The sequence below is a fragment of the Ceratotherium simum genome, chromosome 2 (assembly GCF_057802395.1).
Source record: "Ceratotherium simum simum isolate JZ-2026a chromosome 2, ASM5780239v1, whole genome shotgun sequence".
Taxonomy (NCBI): Eukaryota; Metazoa; Chordata; class Mammalia; order Perissodactyla; family Rhinocerotidae; genus Ceratotherium; species Ceratotherium simum.
In genome coordinates this window covers 1109557-1122858 of record NC_141901.1, presented here as the reverse complement: position 1 = coordinate 1122858, position 13302 = coordinate 1109557, and the positions used below count along the sequence as shown (strand labels likewise).

The following is a 13302-nucleotide window of genomic DNA, read 5'->3' as shown; positions in this document are numbered from 1 at the left end:
CTGTCCCCTCCTGCTGTAAACTCAGAAATATCTCTAACACATCTTACCAACTAGACATGTCTGATTTTCAAGTGTACAACACTCCCTAGAAGAGGTAAGCTGCCTCAGCTCTTCTTTGGAGTGAAGTGACTTTAGTTAGATTAGCATTTCGCTGTTACCAAGAACACTGGGCGTGGGAGTTGTCTTTGGGGCAGGGAGCAGAAAGGAAGAATTCTGAGCTGGGTCAGGAAGGGACCCTAACTCGGCTGCCTGAGTGCTGTGCTTGCGTTAAGACAGTCACAACCAGTTGGGAAGGTTGAAGACGTGAGTCTTCCCATCTGTTAAGGTCTCTTCAGTTTGGGCTGGTCAAGTCTCGGCTCCGAGATGAGTTCACTGTCTTTTCCAACCAATCTTCCAGGGAGAAAGAAAGGCACAGAGGAAGGCGAGTTGCAGATAAAGTGGTGGAGGTGCACATAGAAGCCTTCCATCTCCTTATACCCCATAAGATACAAGAGGCGTTTCTGTGCATCAGTGTGTATGTTAGTACGTGATGGAGGCTCAACAGGCAGACGTGAGGTGCTGCTGGGGCTCACGAGAGAGAGGCCAGAGCTGGCTGCATTCTATCTGGCTGTGGCCCCTGGAGTCCCTCCAAGCCAGCTTTATGTCCTCTCCTCCCATCTGCCTTCCTCCTCCCAGGCTGTGGAGAACTTCATCTATTCCTGTGCTGGCTGCTGCGTGGCCACATACGTCTTGGGCATCTGTGACCGACACAATGACAATATCATGCTGAAGACCACCGGCCATATGTTCCACATAGATTTTGGCCGCTTCCTGGGTCATGCCCAGATGTTTGGCAACATCAAGCGGTAAGTGGTCTCCTGAAGCCAGGATGTCTGTCGGGCAGGGAGGCCAGCAGAAACGGTCCAGAGCTGGAACACAAGCCTGAGATGGAAGGGGCTGCACTTCAGCATGTGGTCCCTGGGCTGAGCTCTTTGGAGAAGAGAAGACTGATGAAGAGGTCAAGTCCTTGCAGAGCCATGCAGAAGAAGGTGGGGACCAGCTGTCCCCCTCCCTGCTGAGGACTGAGCTAAGGAAATGAGCCCAAACCACAGTAAAGGGAATACAGTTAGGTACCCGGGAAAAATATTGCTAGCTCATAGGCATAGGCAAGGAACCAATGAAGGATGTGGATTATCTTGTCTCTGCGGATCTTTTAAGACTATGGTAGGAAAAGAAGGAAAAAGTTAGAGGAGCCCCATTTCTTCAGGTTCGCACAGGTGATGAGGGATGAGGGGAACCATCCCCTGATGCAGCCCAAAGGATGGGCTTCCTCCTCCATGTTGACCTTCTTCCTGTTTGTTCTCCTTGGCCCAGGGACCGTGCCCCCTTTGTCTTCACCTCGGACATGGCATATGTCATCAACGGGGGTGACAAGCCTTCCAGCCGCTTCCATGATTTTGTTGACCTTTGCTGCCAAGCCTACAACCTCATTCGCAAGCACACCCACCTCTTCCTCAACCTTCTGGGTCTGGTGAGGAGCTCCATCCCTTTCTGAACCCCTCTTTTTCATCTGGCCCCATTTTTAAGACTCCCCTGTCTTGCTTCAAAGGATTTCTGGGGATCTACTTCTCTGAGCCCTTGGTAAAGGCAGGGCCCAGACCACCTGGAAATAGTGGTGTCTATACAGGCGTCTGACTTCCTGCTCCAGCCCCTCCACTCCCATGGCCCTCCAGCCGCTGTCTACAGCATCTGTCTGCCACCCTCTAGGGAGCCTAGCTAGAGAAAATCTTGCCTATGGCAGGGAAGAAGCAAGAATTCTTGGCTGGTACAAGCGTCGTCTCTCCTTTGCTCTCCTTCTAGATGTTGTCCTGTGGGATCCCTGAGCTCTCAGACCTGGAGGACCTCAAGTATGTGTATGACGCCTTGAGGCCTCAGGACACAGAGGCCAATGCCACTACTTACTTCACTAGGTAACACCCTGTGCACAGAACAGTGCTGCCCGCCCTGAGTACTTAATTTCCAGGCTGCCTGATTGGGAGGAGCAGGGCTAGGGAAACGAGAAAGGCTTAGCTCAGATGGCAGAGCCTAGAACTGACAACATGGATCTGTTGTCCCAGCTTTGCCTCTGACTTAAAGTAAATCACTTTACTTCTCTGAGACTCAGTTTCTCGTCTGCACTCTGGTGCTAACCTTTGTAATGGAGGTATTACAGTCCGACTCTTACTTGCATTCTCCCCAGGTCTCGGTCAAAGACTTTGTTTACAGGGCAATGTATAATATGGATTTTTAATAGGTTCTAGCTGTCTGGATCAGAACCTTCCCCCTTGTCAAAACATGGAAGTCCATGGCTCCATTTTCCCATATTTGGCAACGTTTTTAGGCACGTTGTGTATGAAAGCAGGGAGGTGTCTGTGCACTAATGGCTGCAGTTTTGATCGTGTAGATGATGTCTCCTTTTTATTACACTCTTTTTGGAACTTAGCCAACTAAATTTTCTCTGTTGGGTCTAACACTGAACTTTCCTTTTGAACCCAAATCTCTAGATTGAGCAGGGCTTGGTGAGGTTCCATTGTACTGAACCTTGAAATTCACTTTGACAACAATATTTAGACATTTACATGGTGACCCTACAGTGGAATCCCTAATTCTTTCCTCCCCTGGTTTGACTGTCTTTGGCTCAGGTGGGCAGTGAGGGAGGTAAGACCCCAGGATGCATAGGAATAAACGCATATAGGTAATCGTGTGCCATCATGCTCTCTGTGAGGATATTGCACAGGGAAGATGATTTGATCTGAGCTGAGTGTTCGTCTCAGGTGTCAGAGGCTATTCCTTGAGATAGCTCTGTCCCAGCAGTGGGGACTTGGGTCTCTGGTTACATCCTTTTCTTCCCATCCTCCTGCACCAACAGGTTGATTGAGTCTAGCCTGGGCAGTGTAGCCACAAAGCTCAATTTTTTCATCCATAACCTGGCTCAGATGAAATTCACGGGCTCAGACGACCGGCTGACCCTTTCCTTTGCCCCCCGAACACACACTCTCAAGAGCTCTGGCCGCATCAGTGATGTTTTTCTCTGCCGCCATGAGAAGATCTTCTACCCCAACAAGGGCTACGTAAGTGTTTTCTCCAATCTGACCCTCTCTTGCTCCCCACTGCCCCCAGCTTATTGGGGTTCTGACTGTTTCTTCACATCGACACTGTGGGTACTGGAATTGACTGAGCATCCTGTGCTGGGACCAGTCACAGACCACTTCCCTCTCCCTTGCCCAAGTGGCCTGCCTAGAACCAGGGCTGAATTGGATGTTATGCCCTCTGAGTCAAGGGACCTGTGACACATGTGCAGGAGATCTTTGCTTTCAGATTCCTGCATATGTTCTATCTGTGCTGTGCATTTCCTTTGGAGACACTTTGTCCTCTTCCTTCTGGAAATTGCACCCCCCAGCACACACACACACATACACTTCTGTTCCCTTGCCTGTCCCCTTCATTGGGTGCAGAGGGTTTGGCAGGTATTCTCTGAGACCTGGACCTTTGCAGATTTACGTGGTAAAGGTGATGCGAGAGAATGCTCACGAGGCCACTTACATCCAGCGGACGTTCGAGGAGTTCCAGGAATTACACAACAAGCTGCGGCTGCTCTTCCCTTCTTCCTTCTTGCCCAGGTAGCTGCCCCTTTCCTCTCGGCACAGAGGGATACTGGGCGGGGGGACGGCATGGGGGTAGGAGCGAGAAACTACCCTTTTAGAGTCAACATCTACCTACTTTTCTTGAGCTGGTAATGTGTGATAACAAGTGCTCCCCCTGCTGGCCAAGCTCTCCTGCACTCTGGCGAGGGAGAGGTCTTCCTCCAGCCTTGAAAATAAGCTTGGGCCCACCTGCCAGGAGAGCAGACTGGGTCTCAGGCAGGGGATTGACTGAATCAAGCTGTTTCAAAGTTTCTAATTTTTTAAAGAGTAAAAGTGTTGTTCAAATAGATAAACAAAATGTGGCCTATACATACATTGGAATATTATTAAGCCCTAAAAAGAAGGAAGTTCTGTCACATGCTACAACATGGATGAACCTTGAGGATATTATGCTGAGTGAAATAAACCAGGCATGAAAAAGACAAATACTGTATGATCCCACTTATATGAGGTCCCTAGAGTAGTCAGAATCATAGAAACAGAAGGTAGAATGGTGGGTGCCAGGGGCTGAGAGGGAGCAGGGAATGGGGAGTTAAGTGTTTAATGGGGACAGTGTTTAATGGGGACAGAGTTTCAGTTTTGCAAGATGAAGAGAGCTCTGGAGATAGATGGTGGTGGTGCTTGCACAACAATGTGAATGTACTTAATGCCACTGAACTGTACACCTAAAAATGGTTAAGACTGGGCTGGCCCCGTGGCTTAGCGGTTAAGTGCGTGCGCTCCGCTACTGGCGGCCAGGGTTCGGAAGCGGGGCGCGCACTGACTGACGCACCGCTTCTCTGGCCATGCTGAGGCCGCGTCCCACATGCAGCAACTAGAAGGATGTGCAGCTATGATATACAACTATCTACTGGGGCTTTGGGATACAAAAAGGAGGAGGATTGGCAATAGATGTTAGCTCAGAGCTGGTCTTCCTCAGCAAAAAGAGGAGGATTGGCATGGATGTTAGCTCAGGGCTGATCTTCCTCACACACACACACACAAAAAATGGTTAAGATGGTAAATTTTATGTTATACGTATTTCACCACAATTTTTTTAAAAAGCCATTTTTCTAATGAGTTTTTACCTTGATGGGGAAAACTGGGGGCACCAAAGCCCCCCAGGTACTTCTGGGATCCACAGGACTCTGCCCAACAGTTTGGTTTTCTTGTCTGGGGTCCTTGGAACTGTGGGGTGTGAGATGCGCGTGCGTGTGTCCTTGGCACAGGCCTGGGGGCTGCGGGGGAACGGAGCGGGATGAGGATCCCTGGGAAGGCTGGTGGTGAGAAGTGGGGGGGGTCAGGTGACTGAAAATGCAAAGGAAATATGACCAGAGCCTGTTGCCGCTCAAGTTGCTTTCCCGTCTTCCCCTCCTCCCCAGCTTCCCCAGCCGCTTCGTGATTGGGCGCGCGCGCGGAGAGGCGGTGGCCGAGCGGCGGAAGGAGGAGTTAAACGGCTATATCTGGCACCTGATCCACGCCGCCCCCGAGGTGGCCGAGGTGGGTGGGCCCTCTCTGCTCCTGGCTGCTGCGGGTGGTCGCTGCTTCGGGTGGGGATGCGGGCGGCGGGTCCGGAGCCGCTGGAATCGCGGAGGCACCTGGCTCTTCTGGGCCTGATTCTGCGGAGGAGGTGGGTGGTCGTGGCCCCAGCCCCCCGGGGCTAGGCGCGTGAACGGGCACGTGAACGCCGTGAAACAAAGGCGTGCGGCGGGCACTCAGTGAGACGCGAGCTCTCGCGTGCCATCCCAGGCGGCTTGCGGTGGTCAGATCCTGAGGGAGGAAGGGGTGCTGGAGGAAGAGGAGTTTTTTGAGCAGGTTGAGTGTGTGTATCCACTCAGATATCTTTTTTTTAAACAAATAGTATTATAATTTGGTATTATAATGGGCGTGAAAACAAATATAGCCGCCAGGAGTCTTATCACCCTGAGAGATCATCTAAGCCCGTTTCCATATTTCCTTCCTATTTGTCCATATGCAAATATGTTACCTTTTACAGTTTCGTAGTGGTCATAGCTTAAATGTAATTCTGTATTCTGTTTTTTTAACTTAGAGTATATAGTAAGCATATCTTTAAATATCTGTACCAGATTAATACGTTGGCTTGCAATACCATAGTCGCTGTAACCCTTTGCTTCTTGAAAGACGTATGTCCATTTTTTTCACTATTAATGCTAGAGTGGGTATTTTTACACATTTTAGTTTTTGTTTTCCCTAATTACTTAGGAAATATTCTGAAGAGGAGGACTTGTGGCCTTTGTTCAAGGCTGGCTCAAGCATTTCTGTGTGCTTGCGGGGATGGTGTGTCTGTACAGGAGGGAGTAGTAGAACAGAACAGACTGATTTGACCTAGTTTGGTTTTTTCTTTTTTTAAAACTTTTTATTATGAGAACTTTCAAACATACGTAAAAGTAGAGAAACAGTATAATGAGTGCCTATATATTCATCACCTGAAGAGTTAATATTTTGCCATATTTGCATCATCTATTTTTGTATGAAATATTTTAAAATCAATCACAGACATCATGATATTCTACTCCTGATACTCACTTCGCATCTCTAAAAAATAAGGATGTGTTCTTACATAACTACAGTGTCATTATATCATCCAGTACATTAGAGTTGGCTCGTTTGAGCCATGATCCAAACAAGAACTGCACATTACATTTGGTTGTTGCATTTTGTAAGTCTCTTTTAATCTGAACAGTCACTTTCCCAATAAAAAAAAGTTGAGCCATTGTCTTATTGAAGAACGACCCTGTTTTCTGATTCCATTCCAGTGTGATTTGGTGTACACCTTCTTCCACCCCCTGGCCCGGGATGAGAAGGCTATGGGCACCAGCCCAGCTCCCAAGTGCTCAGGTACAGTGCCTTCTCTGTGACACTTCTGCCAACCCCTCTGAACCATTCCCAAGGGCAATTTCTCTTGCCCTCACCTCTGCCCAATTCTCTTTCCTTGACTCGTCTCTGTTGTTTTAATTACTTACTATAGAATCTGGTTTCCCACTCAGGCTGCAGAGCCCATCGCTCCTTGAGCAAGTTCCCAGGGCCTAGATATTCAGTTGGTGATTACACACTCAAATTGGATAGACCCATCCCAACCCAGCTCTAAATCATGTTCACAGACCCCACTTGGCAGATCCCCATGGGGTATCAGGAACCTGACATGGAGATACTGAGGGAGGTCAGAGAAAAACACACACACCTACCTGGCACCAGATGGGGACAGGGAGCTTCATGACCTTTCTCAGTTTCCTTCATCCCTACAGATGGCTCATGGGCCCGGCCTGTCGGGAAGGTAGGAGGGGAGGTGAAGCTGTCAATCTCCTACAAAAACAACAAACTTTTCATCATGGTGATGCATATTCGGGGCTTGGTAAGTGCATGCACGGTCCTCGTTTTTTGTTCTTTATCTTCTGGTACTTTACTGACTAGTCAGACCTTCTCTTTCCCCCTCTCATGAGAGTAACCACTGTTGGAGAGGGGGAAAACCCCCCCCACACTTATGTTCTTCTGAATGGACTAATAAAGCTGGTATGAGACCAGATTAACAGGAGAAAAAACAATTTAATAGGTGCACACGGGAGATCATAGAAAAACGATGCTCAGAGAATGAACAAAGCAGGCAGTTTATGGATCTTTTTATGCAAAAAGACAATAAATTTGTGAGGATTTGACAGGACAAAGAAACTTAGGAATGGGGTATGTGATTAGTGAGGAATTTAAGCAGAGCTTAGGCTTGAGATAGTAAATTAGTGAAAGTAACAAAGTTTGTTTATACAGGCTTCTCAGCTGTGAATTTCCTAGCTGTGGTGATAAGGATGTGTCTGTCTTTCCCCTTTCACCTGGGAGATTTATTTCCTGCCTTCAGGAGGAACAGAGAGAGGAGGGTGAAAACTTTAAGTCAGGGCCAGCCCAGTGGCATAGTGGTTAAGTTCAGTGCACTCCACTTCAGCAGCCTGGGTTCACGGGTTCTGATCCCCAGCATGGACCTATACCACTCATCAAGCCATGCTATGGTGGCAACCCACGTATAAAATAGAGGAAGATTGGCACAGATGGTCAGGTCAGGGCCAGTCTTCCAACGGATGTTAGCTTAGGGCCAATCTCCTTCACCAAAAAACAAACAAACAAACCCCCCCCCCCCCCCAAAAAAAAGCAGCTTTCAGTCAAAACAAGTAACTTTAATTCGAAATAGTCAGTATGCCATTGTAGGATATTTTGGTGTGGCCTGCTGTGGGCCCCAACACGACAAAAGTTACTGAGTACCCACCAATGGGCCTGCTACCACACCAGGCCTGTGGTATGACCAAGCAATACTAGACACAGCTTCTTACTAACTGTGGTCTTTAGCAAGTAGCCTAATTACTCTGAGCCTCATTGAAATGAGGATAACCTTAATACCTACCTCTCAGGGTTGTTCTGGGCTTTAAATGTTGTTAAGGAGAAAACCACAAGCCCAAAATGGCATCACTCGTGCTGAAGCCCCATGATACCAAACCTAGGTTAACACCTAGCCTAGTTGCAGTTTCAGCCTCTTGCAGGAATGTAATCTTCATCAACCAGTCTGGAACTTCCCAGTCAGCACCAGTGAGGTAATCTGACACATAGGCCATCTACAGCCCCCAGAGGAAGAAGAGGCAATCTACCTGATAAAACCCTTGCTGTTCCCTTCCCCCTAAAAAGGAAAATGTCCTGGCCTAAAAATCCTTTATTTTCTTTTCCTAATAGCTCCCTTGCCCCACCTTCCTTGCTGTAAAAACCTTCCATTTTGTATAACTCCTCAGAGTATCTCTGTGCTTGCTAGATGAGATGCTGCCCGATTCATGTATTGCCTAATAAAGCCAATTAGATCTTCAAATTTACTCTTGAATTTTGTTTTATAACACTGTGTTAAAAAGAAACAGCAGGCCCAAAATGGAGTCGCTTATGCTCGGCCCCACCAAGATTTAATACCTCACCTAATTGCAGTTTCAGCCTCTCTCAGGAGGGGAATTTTAAATCAATCAGTCTGGAATTTCCTGATCAACACTAGTGAGGTCATCTGCCTGATAAGACTCCCTCCCTTCCCCTAAGGGAAGGTGACCTTGTCTGAAATAATTTTCTCTTTTACCTTCTTTGTCCCACCCTCTTTCTGCCTATAAAAACCTTACATTTTGTACAACTCCTTGGAGCTTCTGTCTGTTTGCTGGATGGGATTATACCTATTTCATGAATTGCTGAATAAGGCCATAGATCTTTGAATTTACTCAGTTGAGCTTTTGTTCTTTAACAAATGAGATAATGCATGTAGAGCACTTAATATAGTGCCTGGTATTATTATTATGGTAATTATGGTGATTATTATGAGGGAGAGGCCCAAGAGACTTACTACCTGGTTATAGAGATAAGGCAGTCCCATGACCTCCGTGGAGCATAATCAAGACAGGGTCTAGTTACTAAACTTTTGGTATGATTCTAAGAACATTGTGAGTAGAAGGGGAAGGGAACTTTTACTGAATACCTGCAGTGTGCTGGACTTTTGTCGTTGGGGGCATTGGTGGGAGCATGTGGCAGAAGGAGCGTGAGCTTTGGAATCAGAGAAACCTGGATTTCACTCTGACAACAGTATTCATTTATTCATTCAACACGTTTGTCAAGTGTCTGCTGCATGTCAGGCGCTGATACATTAGCTCTGGATACAAGGGTAAACAATCCCTGCCCTCAGGGGGCTTCCATTCTAGAGGAAGAGGCAGACAGACAGACAGATAAGTAAACTGTATGGCAAGTCAGATAGTGATAAGTGCTCTGGTAAGAAATAAAGCAGAGAAGGAGTACTGGAGTGGAATGAGGGTAGTGGCAGTTTTGCATAGAGTGGTCAGGGAAGCCCTCATTGATGAGGAGGTATTTGAGCAGAGATGGAAGGAGGTGAGAGAGGGAGCCATGCATATACACCCAAGGGAGGTTGTTCCAGGCAGAGGGAGCACTTAAATCCAAAAGCCCTGAGTCAGAGCGTGCCCCTGGTGCGCTGGGAACTGCGAGGAGTCGTTGTGGCTGAAGCCCTTGGAGCAAACAGGAGAACAGAGGGTGCTGAGGTTGGAGAGGGCACAGCGGACCAGAGCCTGGGTCCCCCAGTTGGGACCATGGCTTTACCCTGAGGGAGATGGGAGCCATTGGAGGGTTTTGAGCAGAGGCATGGCAAGATCTAATTTAAGATTTAAAAGGACCAGGCTGAGTGAATCACTAATTGGCTGACCTTGAGCAAGCAACAATGTCTCTGATTCATTTCTTTACCTCTTCAGGGTTACTTGGATCAAATGAGAAAACAGACAGACATTGGGCATGGCAGGAAGATGCCTGGGAACACAATGGTTCATTCACAACATACCCCATTACGGCATGCCCTGGGCAGTTGTATAGAGTACAGACTGGATGTAACAGGCAGTCTGGCTGATGTTTTAGTAGGACATCTAGCATGATTATAGTAGACATTTCCATCAGAATGGAGTGAGCTGGGAAGCAGACAAATAAATTACTGTGCATTGCAGGAAGACAGGTATGGGTGAGGAGGGTGTAATCACAGAAATGGTGATAAAGAAGCAGATAGAAGAATCTTCAGCTTTTTTTATTGCTGTTTTTATTCACCTTGTAGCAACTGCTCCAGGATGGGAATGACCCTGACCCCTATGTAAAGATTTACCTCCTTCCTGATCCTCAGAAAACCACTAAGAAGAAAACCAAAGTGGCCCGGAAAACCTGCAACCCCACCTACAATGAGATGGTGTGTGGGGGCGGGCTGGGGGTGGCAGACCAGGCCTGCTTTTGTAAACAGAGTTGTATTTGAACGAGGCCACACCTGTTCATTTAAGTATTGTCTGGGGCTGCTTGCTTGTGGCAGCAGCAGTGTTGAGTAGTTGGGACATAGACCAGGCTGTATGGCCTTTAAAGCCTAAAATATTTCCTATCTGGCCCTTTACATAAAAAAGTTTGCCAATCTTTGGGTGGGGATTCCACAGCTGGGGTGTGGCCTGGGCCCTGTCCTGCGGGGAGGAGGAGCCTGTTGGTCGTTTACTGATGTGAGCAGTGGCCCCACTAAAAAGCCCTCACCTGTTTGAACTCTGAGCAAAGAACAAAGTTCTTTAAAGCTTCCCTTGGGTTCTGTGTGCCTTCTCTATTCCCCTGGACTCTGTCTGGTTGGGGAGATGAAGTGGTCCTAGCCTCAACCAGATCAAACCACCACAGACTCAAGCATCTCCCTCTTCCCTGTTCTCTCTCTCACCGCTCGCCTCCCATCCCCACCTCTGTGTTTGCAGCTGGTGTATGATGGGGTCCCCAGGGGAGACCTGCAGCAGCGGGAGCTCCAGCTGAGTGTGCTGAGCGAGCAGGGGTTCTGGGAGAACATCCTCCTCGGGGAGGTGCACATCCGCCTGCGAGAGCTGGACCTGGCCCAGGAGAAGACTGGCTGGTTCGCACTGGGCTCTCGAAGTCAGGAGACCTTGTGAGCCCAGCAGATCCCTAGCCGGGGACCCTGGTGGTGGAGCACTAGGGAGAAGACTCTCCTCTGATTGACTCTTCCTTTCCTTGCCAGGGGGCGGGGCCCTGGGGAGGCCTCCCTGTGGTCCAGGTGGATTGAGCCTTCCTGCTAGGAGTCAGGGAGAGTAACTGCTCTCTGCTGTCCCCTCCTCTGCAGACTGAATTGGGGTTGGTGGTGATGAGCAGCCCTTGGAGGCTGCGAGGTTGCAGCAAAGTTTTAAGTTTACCTTGTGTCAAGGGAGCAATGCCTGGTTTGGGGTGTGTGGGGTGGGCTGTATGAAGTAGCATTTTAGTGGGGAGGGTGGGTGGATATCTTTATTTTTATTTTTAAAAAATGCAATAGTAATGTTGTCCTAACTGGACAGGAAGCCTTGTGAGAAGGGACTTACATATGCCTCAGAAAGCAAAAGAGGAAGACTATTTGGAATTTTTGTATGATTAAGGTTCTTATTGGACTTTTCACTAGATTGTTTTTGTTTTTCTGTCTATAAGAATTATTTGAGGAGGGCCCAGTGGGTCCTCGGTTAGAGCCCTCCCTCTCAGGGCAGGTCGGGGAGGGACGGGGAGGGCTGTGTGTGCTGGTCGAGGCCTGCGCTGCCGGGCCTTTCTGATTTTGCCTCCAAAGGAGAGCGATGTGATACCTGGTGTGTAAGGAAGGGCCTTCTGTTGGGGGTTCTGCAGAGAACCAGGATTCAGGGACTCAAGCTCTCTCAGGGGAGTTGACTCGCATCTTCCCCTACTTTGCTAGGACTCGCCCTGAATACTCTCTTCTACCCTCCATTCTCTCCGCCCTTCTGGGGACCATCTAGTCCCTGTGAATACGCTGGGGGCGCTTCCCCCATAGGCCTCTCCCTTCATTTTTCTCTGGTGGGATAAAATGCTGCCTCAGCCCTTAGATTTCGATTCGCCCAAGGGCGTCTTGGTCCTGGGAGGGGCCTGGAGGCTTCAGATGCCAGTGTGGCCCCATCACCCCTATACCACTCCCCTCTTTTGTGCTGCTTCTCTCCCAAACGCCATTTCTGTCACATTTTTTATAAGAATTTCCCTCATTCTGTGGGGCCATAAACCTATTTAGTTTGGACCCAAAGGGATGCCCTAACTGAAGGAAGGGTGCATGTGATGGAGGGGGTCCGTCAAAACAATTGTTTTGTCCTGGGATTCTCTTTGGTCTCAAGGGACCTGGATTAGAGGGTGCGGATCCCCTGGAGCTGGGCTGGAGGAGAGGCTGGGTCTCTTATCTCTTGTGCTCTTCATTCCCTCTCGTGCTTTACTTCAAAGGGTTGTCTTCCTTGAAAAAAGAGGGTGAGACTTTGAATTTGATGTTAACTTTTTAAACCAGAATTGGCTGATGTGCCCCATGATTGGAGAACAGAGTGAAACGGGGATGCCCTATCAGTTGTCCCTCACTAGCTTCCTCCTCAGCTCCGGGGATCAGAAATTCCCGCTTTTGCTGACTCATTCCATAACTGGAGAAGGAAGCTCCGGGTTCATTGAAGCCACAGGGCAGCAAGGAAGTGTAAACGTTTCAGTGAAAAGTGCCAAGGAGATAGCTGGCTGCTGTGGGGCGGGGCTCGGGGGATGGGGAAAGGGGTGGAACTTCTCCAGATGAATGGACCATACCTGTGTTACTGGCTTGTTGCGTGTAGCTCATTTTGTTGTGACCCTCGGTGCCCTGAGTAAAGAGATCTGTGTACTGTACCCACTTGCCAGACGTCCTTGTATCTCCCACTTTCTATGGAATTGTATTTTCTAATAAATGACATTTGAGAAAAAAGTATCATTCTCAGGATTGGTTGGTGTTTAAATGTTTTGATTAAAACATCTGGTGTCCAAGAGGAAAATAGTAATAGTAGTGGTTTTACAAAAATGATACCTGTGGCATGCACTGGTGTGCTGAACTGGGTGTTTAGGTTGGTCAGCTAGCTCTACCCCCAAGGACCTGCTCAGGTGATAGTGTTATCTGCATTTTACAGATGACTGAACGGGAGCTCAGAGAGATTGAGGGATTTGCTTAAGGACATAGCCAGTCAGCCTTTGATCTAGAATTTGAGCCCACGTTTGTTTGACTCCAAACCTTGTGCTACTCCCCCCAGGCAAGGCTGAATACAGTCTCTTAAATTGGTATAATATTTGTTAGTTTTCAGAGTGTTTT

General features: G+C 48.3%; 1 protein-coding gene across 4 annotated transcripts in view; it reads left to right on the top strand.

Moving 5' to 3' along the window:
* Positions 1–12937, top strand: part of PIK3C2B (phosphatidylinositol-4-phosphate 3-kinase catalytic subunit type 2 beta) — a 62356-nt gene extending 49419 nt beyond the window's left edge. For all 4 annotated transcript variants that reach the window (XM_087436943.1, XM_004425134.3, XM_087436933.1 and 1 more), the window contains 10 exons: positions 676–845; positions 1354–1510; positions 1840–1949; positions 2888–3089; positions 3514–3638; positions 5024–5141; positions 6419–6500; positions 6908–7014; positions 10270–10398; positions 10931–12937. In XM_087436943.1, coding sequence (XP_087293069.1) covers positions 676–845; positions 1354–1510; positions 1840–1949; positions 2888–3089; positions 3514–3638; positions 5024–5141; positions 6419–6500; positions 6908–7014; positions 10270–10398; positions 10931–11119 — 1389 coding nt within the window. In that variant the 3' untranslated portion in view covers positions 11120–12937. The remainder of the gene's footprint in view (positions 1–675; positions 846–1353; positions 1511–1839; positions 1950–2887; positions 3090–3513; positions 3639–5023; positions 5142–6418; positions 6501–6907; positions 7015–10269; positions 10399–10930) is intronic.
* Positions 12938–13302: the final 365 nt, after the last annotated feature.